This window comes from Tasmannia lanceolata, unplaced genomic scaffold (genome assembly GCF_043159265.1).
Source record: "Tasmannia lanceolata isolate RefF3 unplaced genomic scaffold, GAP_Taslan_0.1 ptg000013l, whole genome shotgun sequence".
NCBI lineage: Eukaryota > Viridiplantae > Streptophyta > Magnoliopsida > Canellales > Winteraceae > Tasmannia > Tasmannia lanceolata.
The window spans coordinates 15,137,110-15,154,223 of NW_027518690.1; the positions used below are offsets into that span (position 1 = coordinate 15,137,110).

The following is a 17,114-nucleotide window of genomic DNA, read 5'->3' on the forward strand; positions in this document are numbered from 1 at the left end:
ACAGATGGGGATTTTTTTTTTTTTTTTTTAATAATGAAGAGGCAACATATGGTGGAGGAATTAGGGTTTGCTTCTTCTTGAAGCAGACAACAATGCAGGTATTTGTTATCACTGAAGAGAAGGTAGGGCTAGGCTTTTGCAAGAGGTGGGTTATTCTAAGAAAAGGTAGGGCCAGGGTTGTGGTTCTGCTTCTTCTTGAAGCATAGAACGGTACAGGTATTTCTCTTTGTAGAAGAGAAGGCAGGGCTAGCCGGATAGGGTTTTGGAATCATATCTTCATTATTAGATAGAGACGTGAGCTGAGCTGCCCGATAATTGTTTCCATTTGGAAAGGAAAGGCGCATCCCACGTCACGGAGGAAAGATTTTCGTGGATTAGTGCCCACTTTATCGCTAAGATGGAAAGGCCTTTCCATCCAAGATTTGCTTTCCATATACAACCAAACAATGGAAAGGGGTAAAAAGGTGGAAAACCCATTCCTTTCCATCTCTTTCCACCTCTTTCCAGCAAACCAAACAGGCCCTTTAAGTGAACCCCTTAGCAACTAGCATGGCCTTATATCTTTAATACTGGCCTTAGAGTACCTTTTGGTCTTGAAGACCCATTTACAGCCTACAGGCTTGACCCCTTTTGGCAACTCAGTGAGTTCCCAAACGCAGTTCTCTTCCACAGATAGCAACTCATCCAACATGGCTTCAAGCCATTAAGTTGATTGATTGCTATCCATGGCCTGGCTAAATGAAAGTGGATCATCGTCCATTTCACCATCATAGTCACACTAGTTTAGGTAGACAATCTTGTCATCAGCAATGGTCTCCCTCTCTCTCTCTCTCTCTCTCTCTCTCTCTCTCTCTCTCTCTCTCTCTCTCTCTCTCTCTCTCTCTCTCTCTCTCTCTCTCTCTCTCTCTCTCTCTCTCTCTCTCTCTCTCTCTGTGACCTATGCACAGGCTGCTCAGTGGTAGTGACTACAGGAGCATCAGGAATGTGGGGTGGACTCTCCAATGTGCCCTCAAGTGCACCTACATCCTCGGGTGGAGGTATCAGTACCACTCTCTTTTGGATTATCGGGACATGAATAGTTACCTGGGTCTCCTCAAAAGTGAATGACTTGGGCACAGAACTCCCACTAAGGTCCTCTAAAATAATCATAGCGGTCCTAGACTCTATAATCCGGGTATTGTGAGTGAGAATGTAGAAGCTATAACCGTTGGACCTTTCAGGATACCCTATGAAGTGGCAAGTGATAGTTCTAGGGTCCAGTTTCCTCATGTGGATTTTGACACCCTTGCTTCAGCTAAACAGCCCCATACGTGTAAATATCCTAGCTTTGGTTTTTTTACCGACCCAGAGCTCATAAGGGGTCTTAGCCACAGCTTTACTCGGTACACGATTTAAAATATGCACTGCTGTTTTATGGCTTCTCCCCACAAAGACTCAGGCAATGGTGAATTGCATATCATGCTCCTCACCATATCCATAAGAGTACGGTTTCGCCTCTCAGCCATGCCATTCTGCTCGGGTGTACCCAGCATTGCGTACTGATGGACGATCTCATTCTAATGCAAGTAAAGTGCGAATGCACCTGGACTGCGGCTCATATCAGAGTGTCTGCCATAATACTCTCCACCTCTATCGGACCTCACAACCTTGATCTTTATGTCAAGCTGTAGCTCAACTTCAGCCTTATAGATAAAGGTATCCAGGGCCTCCGAATTTTCCTTAATGGGATATACATATCCGAAGCGTGAAAAGTCATTTATAAAGGTAATGAAGTATCTCTCGCCACTCAGGGTAGGAGTCGGAAAGGGCCTACAGATGTCAGTATGAACTCCTACTAGCAGACCAGTACTCCTAGTGGTGCTATTCTTATTAGTTTTCATTTGTCTGCCTTTAAGACACTCCCTACAACTACTGAAATCAAAAAAGTCGAGTGAATGGAGAACTCCATCCTTAAACAGTCTCTCCATCCGATTGATGGAAATGTGGCCCAGACGCTTATGCCACAGACTAGAAGAGTTTTCATCTATCCGACCCCGTTTATTGCCACGGTAACCGATTTCGCCATTCACATAGATGCTAAGTAGAGTCCGAGAGAGTGAGTTATCTAAATGTAACATATAAAGATTACCCATGAGGATGTCACAACCAACCACAACATAATTATGGAGTAGAGTAAAACCATTATTTCCACTTAAATTCAAAGACAAATGAATCAAGTTTAGAAACAGAGATAAGGTTTCTACTCATAGATGGAACATAAAATGTTTCTGCAAGATCTAAAACGAAACTAGAATCTAAAACAAGGCGGAAAGTCCCAATCGCCTCGACATCAGCCTCTACTCCATTTCCAACTTTAATTGTTCTCTCCCCATTTCCGAGTCTCCGACTATCGAGAAAGCCTTGCATGGGACTCAATATGATCTATCCCGGAGAGGTAGTTTGACATAGAATCTTGGTTCGTTGCTGTAGAACCAGACAAAAAGTTACAGTCATGCTCACTATCTATGACACCACATAAATCCATATAGGGGAGTTTATCAATTCAATCCACGATTTAAAATAATATAACTTTAACAGAACAGTAAGATTACATGGAATTATGGAAAAACATGTGTGCTTCTAAAAGTACACTAGCGTATCATTGTGGCCCTTCCGTTGGGCCGACAATGATATACAATCAGCTCCCACGATAGATAACAATACCGTAATTCTAATGAGACACCAGGTGTATCATTGTGACCCTTCCGTTGGGTCGGGTCGAGCCACAACATACAATGGTTCTCACATCACATCACTCGGCCAATCCGACCTCAGGAAAATCGGTTAGATAGTCTATAACCACAGAAATACTCGAGTGTGAGCCTAGCGAAACACCGTTGTGTCATCATGACCCTTCCGTTGGGCCAAGCCACAACACAAGTTGGTTTTCAACCCAGTCAACAGAATACTGTGATCCTAGTGAGACACCGGGCGTGTCATCATGACCCTTCCATTGGGCCGAGCCACGACATGCAGTCAGTTCTCACCAGTGAGATCGACTAGACCTAGACAACACCTACCAGGAGTGCTCAACACCGTTGGGCAAAAGTAACACCCCCGACAAAGTCATTCAAGTCCAGCCTCCTCACACTGCTTGTTTGCATAGGAAACACACCAGCCCTCCATTGGGCTTACTGATGCCCTTGAACAAACAAGCACAACTTTAAGTGTGGTTTTATCAATTTTGGATGTGTCACCATGTGCGACACGGTTTTCGATTCAACCACTAATTCATAAACGATCTTGCTTTCCTAGACAAGATTGGGGTTTTTTCCATTTTATCATTTATGCAGTGTTTCACATTATGGAAATCTAGACTTTATTCACTTTATTAACCAGAAACATGAAAATGTTATTTTAATTAGGGTACTAGTATGCGAATTCCAATTTCATGGTAAAACATTAGAACACTTTAGTTGGAATTGCAAAAATAAGTTTCCAAGAATGACCCTAATCAAAACAACAAATTTTAATCAAGGGGGCCATAATCATGCATTTTGCAGGACCTTAGGCATCATTAGACATTAATCACTTATATTTTTAGCCCTAACAACAAGACCCTCGACTCATGCGCCAATCTTTATAGCTTGAGAATATCACTTTAGGGTTTCCGATTACAAACTAGGAAGCATGAGGATTTTGTGTTAATTTGAAACACAGTTAGGGGCTTTAAAAGTGATTAATTATCCGTCCAAATCATCCCTTACATAAGTATTAGGTTCATACCACAGTAGGAAGCAGTATCAAGAGGCTTTTCAGAATAAACTAAAAGCCAAAAACATGTATTAAGGGATAACGTACATGAATTTAAACTACAACAGTGTCAACCGAAGCTCAAATACCTCTGAAACAATCACCATCAGATCCGGAATGGTATAAAACGCTAGAACAGCCTGTTGCAGAAGCAATCCCAAAAGAGTTTCAAACTAATCTGAACCCCAAAAGCATGTTAAAAATGCCCTTCAATAATCAAAGAGCATCCACGGAGGTTCAAAAGCCTCTAAAAGCATCACCATTACATCCGTAATGGTGCAGAACCCCTAGAACAACACTTTGCGAAATTAATCTTAAAGGGTTTTTATAAATAATCAAAATAAAAAAATTGTGGAAAATGCCCATAAACACCAAAACAGTATCAACCAAGGCTCAGATGCCTCTGAAACTGTCACTATTGAGTCCTGAAGGGTGGAAAACCCTAGGAACCATCACCCCTTTAAAAAATTTGCACAAAGGGGCATTGAATCTGACCCAAACAATAGCTTGACCCAAATAAATATATAAATAAATAATATAAAACTAAAAATAAAGGGCTGAGTTATATACACTGGGGTAGCGTCACGCTCGCATCGTCATCCCCATTAAAAAATTATTAATTCTGAAATAATTTCAGATTTCCATGGTTTCTGTTCCAACTTCGACTTGCCATTGCCGGAGATCTAGATGTCCGATCGACAAACGGTTGGTGGCTTTGGACTCCAGACGTTTCTGTCTTTCCATCCATGATGTCCTATCGAAGGTCGACGGTCAAAATTTTGACGGTCTCTAGATTTCCACACTAGCTGGAAAAACCCAAAATACCTTATTTTTCACCATTTTTAATGGTTTCTTCGCCGTTTTTCACCTCAACCACGGCTCTTATACTACATGTTGATCTTCACATGCCTTAGAGAAGATCGGCATGTATTTTTGGTGATTCCCGTCGAAGAAAACCCAGGATTTCTTTCATTTTGAATGTAAATGGGATAAACAACTCATCGGATGCCATTTATGGTTATCTTAAGCTTGAAACCTTGCTAGAAACTCTCCTTCCTCTAGGAATCTCCTTGCTCCACCAATTTCAGTGATGGGAATCGGCCACAATCCTCTTTTGACGTGGATAACAAAAGGGCATTGCAAGCAAGTCTTGCCTTGTGGGAGTAACTTATAGAGGATTGGGAGATTGTATTGTTCATGTTTTTGTTCTTATCACGCAAACTACCCGCATGATCTCCCCCTCACAGTATTGTTCATGTTTTCGTTCTTACCAAAACAGTTACGTGGTTATCACATTTGATCCCAGCCATCAATTATTGCAAGGACATCTAAAGGCCGGGATTAATCCCAACAAATAGTGCACTCCCTTTTGCGGAGGAGGCGCGAGCTTGAGGACAAGCTCTTCTTGGGGTTGTGGTTGGGGGGGGGGGGGGGGGTATGATGTAGATCGGGCCAAGTCGACCGTCAAAACCGTCGCGCACCAAATCCTCAGTTTAATAGGGTCGACTACACCCCCCTGAACAACACTATCTCGAATATCATGTACGAAATCCGTGACAATGAACCCATAAACTGGCCCGAGAAAATGAGAAACTCGGAAAAAGGTAAGGCTTCCAACAAGTACTGTCGTTTTCACCAAGACCATGGACACACCACCGATAATTGTACCATCTGAAGAATGAAATTGAAAGACTCGTCGGACTAGGAAAGATCGATCGTCATCTCCAGAATCCCCCAAGGAGCCATCAGCGACCCCGATCCGAAGTTCATCGGCCTGACGAACGTCATCGCTCACAGAACCACGAAGCAGAAAGCAGTCGACACAGAGCCCCGGATCAGGAGGAGGCACCAAAGGTCATCAGAAATATCGACACCATTTATGGAGGCCCGGCGTCCGGAGGACCAACTGACGAAGGGTGCCCCCTTTACGCAGGACAAGTCAACTCCATAGAAAATCCCGCAAAGAAGCCAAAGATTGTACCAAGTACTAATGCACCTATCACCTTCACCGAAGCTGATTATGGGACCATAGATCGACATCATGATGACGCCGTGGTAGTTCGGCTTACCATCGCCAACTGTAGCATGGGGCGAATCTTGGTATACACGGGGAGCTCAGTCAATGTCCTCCATCAGAACGCCTTCGCCGAAATGGGAATCAACAATGATAGGTTAGAGCCCGTTAATTGGTCCATCTTCGAATTCTTGTACAACTTCCAATTAAGAGGCAGTGACACGAGTTCGAATCCCCCCGGGCTTACCGATGCACGTGGTTTACGGGTGATTGGGCGCATCAGTAGGGAATAGTCCCGCCCTAAAAATTGGGGTGGGGATACCCTATGTCATCTGAAAAAATGTAAGAGGCCATCCCCTTCAAGGTATTATTGTTGTTGGCATGCAAATTTTAGCCTCCTAGAAAATATAAAACCAGCTAAAAATGCATGGAGAACAGGAGTTATATAAGCATGAATGGAGGTCCAGTGCTTAAGGCTCAACAATAGCAAGAATTGGCCCTATATCTGTCCTTAGCAAATAACCATAGATTAAACAATTGAAGGGGCTCAATTACCCCCTATAACATTTCAGGTTCAACCGAGGGTAATGATCGGCCATCACAACTCTTCTATAACTTTCTCACACAGCTTTCAAAAATGGAATTCCAAGGGTAACCAGTCATTTGTGCTATGACCGAGTACAACCCATAGAATTAACCTTCTCCACTAAGGCTGCTATAAGGTAGCACTGTTGAGTTGGGTGTCTTGAATTCAACCCCTTTAGGGTCCGAAATATTGTGTGCGACCCAGATTAGGCCCGTTTATTTCGCCCCCGGCTGCTTGGCCCGGCCCGTTTTATATGTTTTTCGGCCCGATAAGACTAACTTAAAGTCCGCTTTATATAAAGGGACTTTTAGGGCTTATTTCGAGAGCAAGTCTTGTAAAGAGGGTTGATAGCTCTAAGGAAAGGGGAAAAGGGTGTACTAGGGTTTCTAGTGGGTTTGGTGAGAGAGAGACCGACCTTCTCTTGTAATCTCCGAATCTTATAATGGATTTTCTTGTCCTCTCTGCCTTAGAGTAGGCTTTTGCCGAACCACGTAAATCTTTGTGTCTGTGTGATTGCTTGTCTTTATTATTTTGTTTTACTTTGCCATTGAAATCACATATCGCTATTTAGGGTTTTTCACAACAAGCACCGAGAATCAACAAGCATCAACCTATACACTGGAGAGATATAAATGGAATAGATGTAGCATGAAACATTCCCCCCTCCCACATTTTCATTGAAATGGATTTCTTTCAAACACTTACAAATTAACTTTAGTAAGGCAATCCAATTCACATGAGAACTTCCATTGAAGGGAGAGTAGAAGAATTGAATTTCCTGAAGAAAAAAAACTGCTTGCAATAGGGGAAATGTATAAATGCAATTCGGGATGACAGGGTACTCACGAATCACGATGCCTGCTCCCTCACTCCTCCTCAGGGATCTGCTAGGAGCATCAAACTCCCCTTCTTTTTCTTGGTTTCTTTCTTCTGGATTCAATTGATTTGAGATAAAGTAGCCACGATGTGGCTTGGATGTAGATCAACGGTCAAGATTGGCTTAGGCTCAAGGGAAGTGACGAAGGGTACTTGTTGCATGTGCGGAGACCACAATGGCCAAGGCGTGTGTATGTATGTACAAGTGTGTAGTAACACGTCACTAATGTGTGGGCCATGTGTGTGGGTCACTTATGGGCTGGATGTCTATAAATAGGAGCTGGGTTAGAGATTAGTTTTCAGTCTTTGAAAATATAATTTTTGGAGATTTTGGAGTTTGTAGAGGGCTTGGACGTGTTATCAGAGAGGACATGGAGGCTTCATCCTTTAGAGATTTGCACTGTCATAGATTGATGTGCATTTTCTCTTCTGATCGTCTGTTCAATTTGTCGAGTGCAAGATCCGGCTCCTTCACTGTGAGAGTCTTGTCGAGTGTAAAATCGTATTGAGTATGTAATTTCCTTTTCATATCTTAGGAATTCTATCCAATTTTCTCCGCATTATCCTTCTTTACTATTCTTAGATCATTTGAATTTGTCTTTGAATCTTTAATTTCGACTCATAGATCTCATTTTCCCTTTGTAGATTTTTGAAAAAAAATAATCTTCCAATTTGATTTGGGAACCAATCCCTAAATCCTTACAAAATCCATTTTTAAATCTCCACCAAAATGTATTAAATTTCGGTGGAAATTTCGGTAATTTCAGCTGAAATTTCGGGGAAATCAAGTAAAATTTCGGTTGTAATATAGGCTGAAAAATGAAATTTCGGATTTCGGCCAAATTTCGGGGAAATCAAGTAAGATTTCGATTCAACGTAATTTCAGTATCGGTCCAAACTGAAACCATAATATTTTGGGCCGAAATTTAAAACTGACTAAACTGACTGGCCTGAAATCCTAATCCTTTATCTCGGTGGCGCCCTCCTTCGGAATGAGAGTGAAGAAAGTTGTGTTCATCTCTGCCAAGAATTCTATGATTTCATCCTTTACTATCTCCCAATACTTTTGAAAGAAAGTGATGGGAAATCCGTCCAGTGTCTCCGGACATGGCGCTTATGCTTCGACATACTAAATATGGCGGATCAAACCTCTTCTTCAGAAAAACGTCTCTCCAACCATGATGCTTGTTCCTTGCTTAGTCTCTTGAAAGCCAGCCCTTCTATAAGGATTACTTGTTCAATTTTGTCCCGCGACTTCTTAAGGAGTTACATATTATCAGTCGCAATCTCAGCTTAAGATTCCAGAGTATCTCCATGATAATCAAACAAATCACATTGAAGATTAGAGAGAAGTCCATATCTTTAGGCAGCTCGATTTAATATTGATTATCTCCAAACCTTCTCCACTTCACATGGTCCAATCCTTTTTTATTTTCATTTGTTATGTGTCCTAACTGAAATACTTTCTAGCAGCATATTACCAATGTCCATTTCACCTTGGTTGTGTTCTTCCTACGATATTTATTTCTATCATTTGATATTTGTCGTTTTTTCTTCAATTTTCTTTTTAATTTGCACCTCCAAATCTTGAAACAACCTTCTTAATTTGCACCTCCCAATTAAACTGTTAAAGTATAAAAGATAAATAATGCCTTTCTCCAACATCTTAAGCTTTTGGAGTAAACTGGTAGTTTAACGTGGTATCAGAGCCAAAGGTCTCGAGTTCAAACCTCCCGGATAGCAAAAATCCACTTGCGATGGTCGGCCCAAAGTGGGACCACATGTGCCATGTGTTTGCCAAGTGGGCCACACATGCGGGGGAGTGTTAAAGTATGAAAGATAAATAACGCCTTTCTCCAACAGCTTAAGCTTTTGGAGAAGTTGGTACGTTAACATAAACAACCACAACCAACCAAGAAGAATATGGCAAACGTTCATTGGAGATATTACACTATACCTCATCTTTATACCTCTTGGACATGGAGAATGTTCAACCACGAGATTGGAAGTCAGAGAGACAGAGAGGATGGGAGTGAGGGAAGCATGAAAAGCCTATGAAAAACAGGAAAAAAAAAACATTAATTTTAAGTAGCGTATTTTTTAAAAAAAATTTCTCTGGATTTTACTAATTTCTTATGCTCTCTCCACTCGTGCCCTCTCAAGTCTTCCCCAGCCCTCCACTACTTCTATTTGACAATTGGGCCCACGATATTCCATGGAATAATTTTTCATTGTTTCCAATTATGCCCTTAGTCTTCATTGGCACTTATCTTCCATTTTTAAACCATAAGGAAGGAGAGATTGAACAGGATGTTAACCATAGAATAAGAGCAGGTTGGTTGAAATGAAAGCTTGCCTCAGGAGTTTTGTGCTACCGTAAAATCCCCACCAAGTTGAAGGGAAAGTTTTATAAGACTCCTGTGAGGCCAGCCATGCTGTACGGTTCAGATGTTGGGCCACCTAGAAGCAGCATGTGCATAAGATGAGTCTGGCGAAGATGCGAATACTTAGATGGATGTGCGGCCACAAAAGGTTAGATAGAATTAAAAATGAAGACATTCGTAAAAAGGTGGGGGGTACCAATTGAGGAGAAGAGGTAGGGACAGACCGAAAACAACTTGGATAGTAACAGTGAGGAAAGACTTGATAGCTAGGAACATAACAGAGAACATGACCTTGGATAGGATAGAATGGAAGAAAATGATCAACGTAGACAAACCCAACTAGAGCCAGGATTAGAACCGGGTAGATTCCTTTCACCTTCTTCATGAAATGTTTTCTAAAGGATTCATTTAGCCGACCCCAACTAGTTTGGGGCAAGGGCTTTGTTGAGTTGAGTTGAGTTGAATAATATATGGTTGAAGGTGCTTTATGTATTCCTTCAATTTCAACTTTTCTTCCATCTCAAGGGAAAGTATAGTGAGATATAATGGCCAATACAGCCATGGCCTATCCTGAAGGATTCCATGTGCGTATCATCTGCACATTTTCTTTTGTATCTTGAATGAAGAGTCTTTAAAAGAAAAGAATTTCAGCACGTCCATTTAATTCTACCATTCTCATTCTCTTCCTCGTCATGGATCCCATTTTCGTCTCTAGAGATTTTCCTTTAGCAAGGTCTGATCACTGAAAGTTACTCCTTTGCAGCTTGCTCAGTTTCCATTAACGAAAATGAATGAACTGATTTGATCTGTTATTCAAATAGCATTTTATTCTTTTATGCAACTTTGTCGATATTCTTATTGAAATGTGAAACAAAAAAGATGCATGTTCTTATAACTTTGATACGGTGCTCATCTGAACTCTCTAAGGGTCTGTTATTCAGAGCGGGCTCTTCACTTGATCTCCTTTTGATCAGTTTCAAGCAGACATGAATTCAGATTGCTTGCACCAAAACTTTGGTGCGGTCGACTTGCACTCGAATATTAGTATTAGTTTTGTTGCTATTGTTCAAAAAAATAATATTAGTTTTGTTCCTCATTGGCAATATTGTTTTTGTTTGCTGGTAGATGTTTCATTTGATGCTGACGCCTCAGAAAAGCTTCTATGTGTTCAATGACATATTCCGGCTGAACTATGCTTGAGAAGAGACTTGAAATCCTACATGGATATTTGGGTTGTGAAGTGCCAAAGTACCATATTGTCACTTTTCTGGTTGGTTTTCTTAAGACTCATGAGTATATTGAGGTTTTGGGTTGTTTGTTTTACCTACTTCTCTTCGACTTGTCAAGATATTCCCTTCTGTTAGACGACTGACTGGTGAGGTTTTGGGTTGTTTGTTTGCTTGCTTCTTTTCTTACTTTTCTTTGAATTGTCAAGATATTCTCTTCTTTTGATTGACTGGATTGATGAAAAGTTGATCTCAAAATTTTAAACTTTCCAGGTATGGAGACATAAAAAGACCTTTTTTGTTTGTGGTTTATATGTTTTCATTAAGATGGAATCTATATTTGGTGCTCGTTACTATTTTTGGTGGAATGAAGGAAGGTTGGTAGCCATTTATCACAAGAGAGAGGCCCCATGTGAATGTGCTCCATGCTCGAGAAAAACCATACCAAAGAAGGTAAAGGAAAAAATTGGAATTTTCCCTCGGCCAACAACACTCAAAAGTCTTGACAGTGGTTGAACTTAAAAGTAACCACTGTCAAGTTTGTAAATAGGGGTGAGAAAGAGAAAGAAACATCCTTTCCCAAGTTTCACTGCTATTTTAGAAAATTCGAGGAATCAATGCGTCACATATAAGACCCACCTTGTGGGGCAATAATTTCCTTCCCCAATTTTCACTATTATTCCAAGGATTTCAAGATGAGTATTATCAAAACGTTGCACATCAAAATTTCCCTCGGCCAACAACACTCTTACCCAATTTTCATTACTATTTTAAGAATAGAATTTCATATGGAGGAATAGTATTGCGAAAGCATAGCACCTTGGTCTCACCCTGAGGCAGCAATGTCCTTTCCCAATTTTTACTACTAAAGCCAGAGGAATTATCATTACTAAAGTATGCATCTCGATATAATAATTACTCTTCTGTAAAAGCGAAGAGAAACTTGGCACATAAACAACTAAATATCACACACGTCATGTCTAGGGGTGGAACTCAGGTTGGGCTCAACCGTTCTCTAATTGTGATTAATGTTCCTTGTCGACTTTCTCCCCCCCCCCCCCCCCCCCCCCCGGCACAGTAAGTCACATTGGGTGCGTCGGTACCGATTAACAACTGAACATGGGGATCATAGCAAAGACCTTGTCGTGGCAAAGGTTTATTCATCAGCAGTAATGGAGTAATAGTAGCCAATTCCCAGCCATCGTTTTCTACTTTCTTGCCCTTCTTTCCGACAGTAAGAGAGCGGGAAATCTCATGATGGGGTAGATATTTCTAAAACATGGATTTCTTACTTAAAATTCAAGAAACGCTGTATCATGAACTCTCTTTTACACTGTTTTCAAGCTAAAACCTGGATTCTAAAGTCTGCGTATCCAAATGGCCCCTAAACGATCCCACCTTGATTTCCTCGCAATCTAAGATTATAGGAATGGATTAGAGATTTATTGATTGCGGTAATGAAACAATTTATTTTGCTACGGTTTTGGAGGAGCTGAAGTGGCTGCCACATAGGATAGGCTTGGGGAGGAAATATTGGTTCCTACCTTTTCTTTTGCAATCCAAATGTGTATATTTTCGCAATCTCTCTCTCTAACCTAAATGTGAGACACATGGACTAATAATTGTAAATAATTAGGGAATTATGTAAATGTTTTATAATCATCTTTGAAAAACCAAAGTGGTACGAGTCTTCTCAAAGCCCAGCTTACTCACACACACAAGTGGGGCCCGCCTAGGTATGGGACTGGATGGGACCCAGTCTTTTGTCCTCTGAGTGGGGACCACAAAAGACTCCTTTTTGTTCACACAGCCCACTTGGGTTGACAAATAATACAGGGTCTTTTTTTTTTGGTCTTTCTGTAAGATTTACAATATCATTGAATATAAGTAAGCACTTCTCCATTCTTACATATTGAAACAGGGAAAAAGGTGCTTCTTTTGAGGCTGTTCTCAAATCCTTGGATAAGCTGTTCTTGGGATTGGCTAGCCAGCTTGGATAATTTTATCTTGAGTAAACAACAGGGATCAGCTACCCTGCTTGCGTAGTACACCCTTACCCATTGGGTTGTTCTCGTATTGAATGGAAATCCAAGGATAAATTAAACCCGGCTAGCTAACCCTATGGAGAACAGCCCCTTCCTGGTTTTAAAGTATGAAGAATAGATTGACATTCACACCTCTCCCACCCTAAAACCAAACAGAACAGAGATGGTTAGCACAATTCCCACTCTTCAACCAAACAGTTCAAAAGAAGCCATCAACTTGGCATTGCAAAATAAGGTAGATTATACAGGATAGAACAATCTTCAACCTTCCAACTCCTTGATTACAGTTCTCCTTTGCCACAATCAAGACAAAGTTTCCATCATTTCAAAATCAAACAAGAAAAGAAATGATGACAACTTGAAGAACATACTGCACAGAAGTACATCTTTCCATTCTAGTTACTCACCATAAAGCAACTACGCTGTTAGAGTAGATGAGATCTTGACCCTTGATTGTAAGGGAATCTTGACCGTTGATTGTAAGGGTGGTAGATTAGGTAATTAGTTTAAATAAAACTCTCAAAGGGCTATGGAAAGATGAGGGTTTATTCCAAGTACCTAATCTACCACCCTTACAATCAACGGTCAAGATTCCCTTACAATCAAGGGTCAAGATCTAATCTAATCTAACAAAAACTTCATTCATTGATACTATCTAATGAGAAGGACAGCAAATTAACCTGAGGGAGCCCTGGAACAAGGTGAACGGGGAGCGGAGGGGCATCCACCTGGGGAAGCTTAGGAAGAGATGGAGATCTTTCTGCATCAGCTTGGTTCCGAATTTGACCACTCCGTAGCACCCCTGTGATCACACTCCCAATCGCTCGAAAAGGGTTGCTAACTGTATTCTTCACTCCCAGTAAAAGAGACACCTCGGAAAACTGCCAAACAGCAGTGATGACAATCATAACTGAAAGCAGACAATGGGTGATGGTATTCTGCCTTTTCACCTTTCTAAGCTCTCGTACTATATCTTCTGCTCCCATTCCCGAGCTTTCATGGCCTTGACTCTCATCTTTCACGCCAACTTCTACCTCGTCTAAAGATGTTGGCTCCTTTGTTACAGTTGAATTTTCAGTTTGCTCGGTAGTATCTTCTTTCAGTGACTCCAACTGTAATAAAGTAGATCAGTTTTGGGAGAGAACTGTTCATTAATTTGTTGTTATATTTTTCTTTCATAGAAAAGCTAATGGTTGAGATGCTTGTTTTTTATATAATAGAACATGACATCTAGCTATAACTGAAGATTCTAAAATGGGTTGTGTGTAAAAAATTGCCTGTTTATATGCTTTTTCTGTTTCAAGAGCAGTGGAATGTCTCAAATGAAAGATGCGAGGATGGTACTAGACCAGAACACAGGCCAAAATTAACGGCCAATGTCATAAATAGAGACACCCATGATTGTGTATTTCAAGACGAGAACTGAAAGCCGCTAGCAATGGACACGGGAACTACTGTTTTGTACCTACCTACCTACCTTATGATAATAATCACTACAGAAATGCACCTAAGGTTATCAACAAAAAGGAACCTGAAGCAAGACTGTTATAACAATTTCAGATCTCCGACAAAATCAAGATAAAATCGCCCCTGGAAGAGAATGAGAGTTCACAATTGTTTAAAAAGTCACGCTTCTCACCTGTGATACTTGGATCATTAAAGAGCCTGGAGTATCTAAGTATCAGATAAACCATTCAAAAAAAAATCTAAGTAAAAGATAAGGGTACTTCTAATTTTTATCCTATTTTACTTTTTTTTCTTGTGATGATTTAGATAAAGTTGATAGAACTCTTATCAGTTCCTTCCATTCTTGAATAGGATGCCGCACACCAAATCCTTCTGCCCTTTTAAAAAAGAAAAAAATCGAGTTGTGTATTTAGACTCATATATACTTCGTTCCTACCTAAACAATGCTTCCATTAGCGATGAACAGATAACTAACTAAGCCAACCTTACCAGTTACGCTGCACCTGAGTTGTCTTTAAGATTGACACCAATATCTTTATTAAAAAAGGAAATTTAAAACTACTCATGGAATGTATAGTATAGTACCTATTTTTCTTCTTGGTAGGTAATATTATAGCACTATTACTTATGCTTGATTAATTTAATTCAATATTGCTCGTTGGCTTTGTTTAAGTTTTTCATCATTTTCTATTATTTGACAGATTAAATTTTGAAATTGGCAGTGACAAAGATTTTCCTAACTTGCTATTATATATGTATCCCTGTTTGGCTTTGTTTAAGTTTTTCATCATTTTCTTTTATTTGACAGATTAAATTTTGAAATTGATGTTGACAAAGATTTTGCTAACTTGATATGATATATGTATCCCTGTATCCTAGTTTTAAAGATTCTTCTCTGTAGGAAACAAAAGCAGATTGGATCATTACCATATCCATATCCTAAGATTTTGTGGTATACAGATCAGCAAATCGTGAGACAGCCCTGTTTGTTTGAGATTGTGACAACCGATTGTGAGCCTCAAACCTATTATCGGGCTCAAATTTATATGTAATTTTGAGTTCAATAATAGCCTTTTGGACTCACAATCGGTTGGCATAATCTTAAACGAACAGGGCCATAATTTTGAGTCCAACAACCAGTTTTGGACTCCCAATCCGCTCTTAAAATCCGAAACAGAGCCTAAAAGATGATAATCAATCTCCAAACGATTATGGGATCATTAGCCTCTTCGGATGCCTCATTGATTGCAAATAAGATAGATTATTTTGATTTTATCGCATCCTCAGAAGGGAAATTAAGGCCTCTTTGGAAGCCATTGACTATACATCATTTCTAAAACAACTATAAACATTCCAATTAAAAAAAAAACTATTACAACCATTATTTAGAGATAATTACATTTAAATTCAAAACCATTTGCATCTAAGATTATAAGCAAATACTGTTCTAAAGGTATCCAAAGAAACCCGATAGTGAGCCTCAAACCATTTGGATGCCAAGAAGATTTTGACAGTGAAAAAAATCAGATTTGCAAATAAGCTGTGGAAATAAGAAATTGGAAATCCACAGATGTGGCAGTTTCCTTCACCCTCTTAGCTCCTCAACCTCTCCTCTCTGCAGCAGGAATTACCCCCTTCCCTCTCTGTCTCCCTCAACATGAGCTTGCAGATCTATTGATTTTGTACTCAAAACTCAATTCCAAATCCAAATACAAAATCTGAGGTATCCAAACGGGCCCTAAATAGAACTGAAATCTTGAACAAACATAAACTTGATTTTTTTTTAAAAAACCAAATCATGATTAATTACAAAAAGGCAATCCCAAGCATAAATTCTGATGGGTCCCAACATGGATAGGGAATTAGATAGTATTATAATGGCTTCAAGCATAGGTGTTTAGAATTGCAAAATCAAAGAAATCCTAATCTGCTCAAAAGTAAGAATACCCAAATCATGCATGCATGCTCCTACCTTTAACCTTTATAGAAACTAATAAAAAAGAGATTAAAAAAACCTTGAGAATAACCTTCAAAAACCCACAAGAAACTTATTCTAATTAGTATTTTTGTTGTGATTTTGATACCTGGGAGAGCAATCTAGAGAGGAGAAGGCTCTCTTCATCAGTGTTGTGGTCTTTGATGAGTTCTTGGATGGCTAGGCGTGCAACCTCCACGTTATCCTTAGCCTCCACTTGCACCATATCCTTACTCTCCATCTCTCTGCAATGTAATTGGATCCCGGAATTTTCCACCCCTCTTTGAATACTACTTATAAGAGCTACAGCAATGCAGAGGGCACTTTATCTCCCCTGTTTTGATATTGACACTCCTCATTTTATTAAAACACCTGTTGGGCGTAAAATTGAGTGGGGAGTGGACACATGGCATTGATGGGAGACGGACACATGGCAGATGCCCAACCTTTGACGTGTAAGTACCCTAATCCATTTATCAAAAGGGGAGATCTTATATTACTGTTGCCCATTCTGACTTAACCATCCCGTTCTGACTTAAGCATGGTTTTTGGCTTAAGCATCGAAGAGTGCTTTCAATTGGGATCCATTCAATCTTAGGTCAGATTTTTGCAGCAACAACACCTAATGACAAGTTTGTCATATGATGTTTGCACACATAATTCCAATGAAAATTATTACTGGACGAGAGTAAAAAAGTGGAGGCTTCTTTGTTGTTCAATGATTCCATAGGAAGGGCCATGCACCAAGG

General features: G+C 40.1%; 2 protein-coding genes across 4 annotated transcripts in view; one reads left to right on the forward strand and one right to left on the reverse strand.

Moving 5' to 3' along the window:
• LOC143890835 (disease resistance protein RGA2-like) overlaps positions 1 to 11,188 on the forward strand; it is a 36,061-nt gene extending 24,873 nt beyond the window's left edge. The window contains exons 3-4 of one of the 2 annotated variants that reach the window (XR_013255263.1): positions 10,594 to 10,669; positions 10,778 to 11,188. The gene's annotated coding sequence lies outside the window, so the exon portion shown is untranslated. The remainder of the gene's footprint in view (positions 1 to 10,593; positions 10,670 to 10,777) is intronic. The other variant, XM_077395513.1, reaches the window with a different exon arrangement.
• Positions 11,189 to 12,518: 1,330 nt separating this feature from the next.
• On the reverse strand, positions 12,519 to 16,646 carry LOC143889877 (uncharacterized). 2 transcript variants are annotated; one of them, XM_077394264.1, is made up of 3 exons: positions 16,475 to 16,645; positions 13,604 to 14,035; positions 12,519 to 13,065 (listed from the first exon to the last, which is right to left on the reverse strand). In XM_077394264.1, exons 1-3 carry the CDS (start codon positions 16,604 to 16,606, stop codon positions 13,024 to 13,026), a joined length of 606 nt encoding a protein of 201 aa, XP_077250379.1. In that variant the 5' UTR covers positions 16,607 to 16,645; the 3' UTR covers positions 12,519 to 13,023. The 2 variants fall into 2 exon arrangements, with proteins under 2 accessions (XP_077250379.1, XP_077250380.1); XM_077394265.1 differs by lacking the exon at positions 12,519 to 13,065 and having other exon boundaries at positions 13,122 to 13,804; positions 13,874 to 14,035; positions 16,475 to 16,646.
• Positions 16,647 to 17,114: the final 468 nt, after the last annotated feature.

What these genes read in the sequence shown, in the direction of transcription:
- LOC143889877 (XM_077394264.1), bottom strand. Translation starts at nt 16,606, where the DNA reads ATGGAGAGTAAGGATATGGTGCAAGTGGAGGCTAAGGATAACGTGGAG. An exon ending in TCTCTAGATTGCTCTCCCAG is followed by an intron (nt 14,036 to 16,474) that starts GTATCAAAATCA and finishes ACTTTATTACAG; the next exon opens with TTGGAGTCACTGAAAGAAGA. An exon ending in TTGTTCCAGGGCTCCCTCAG is followed by an intron (nt 13,066 to 13,603) that starts GTTAATTTGCTG and finishes GTTTGGTTTTAG; the next exon opens with GGTGGGAGAGGTGTGAATGT.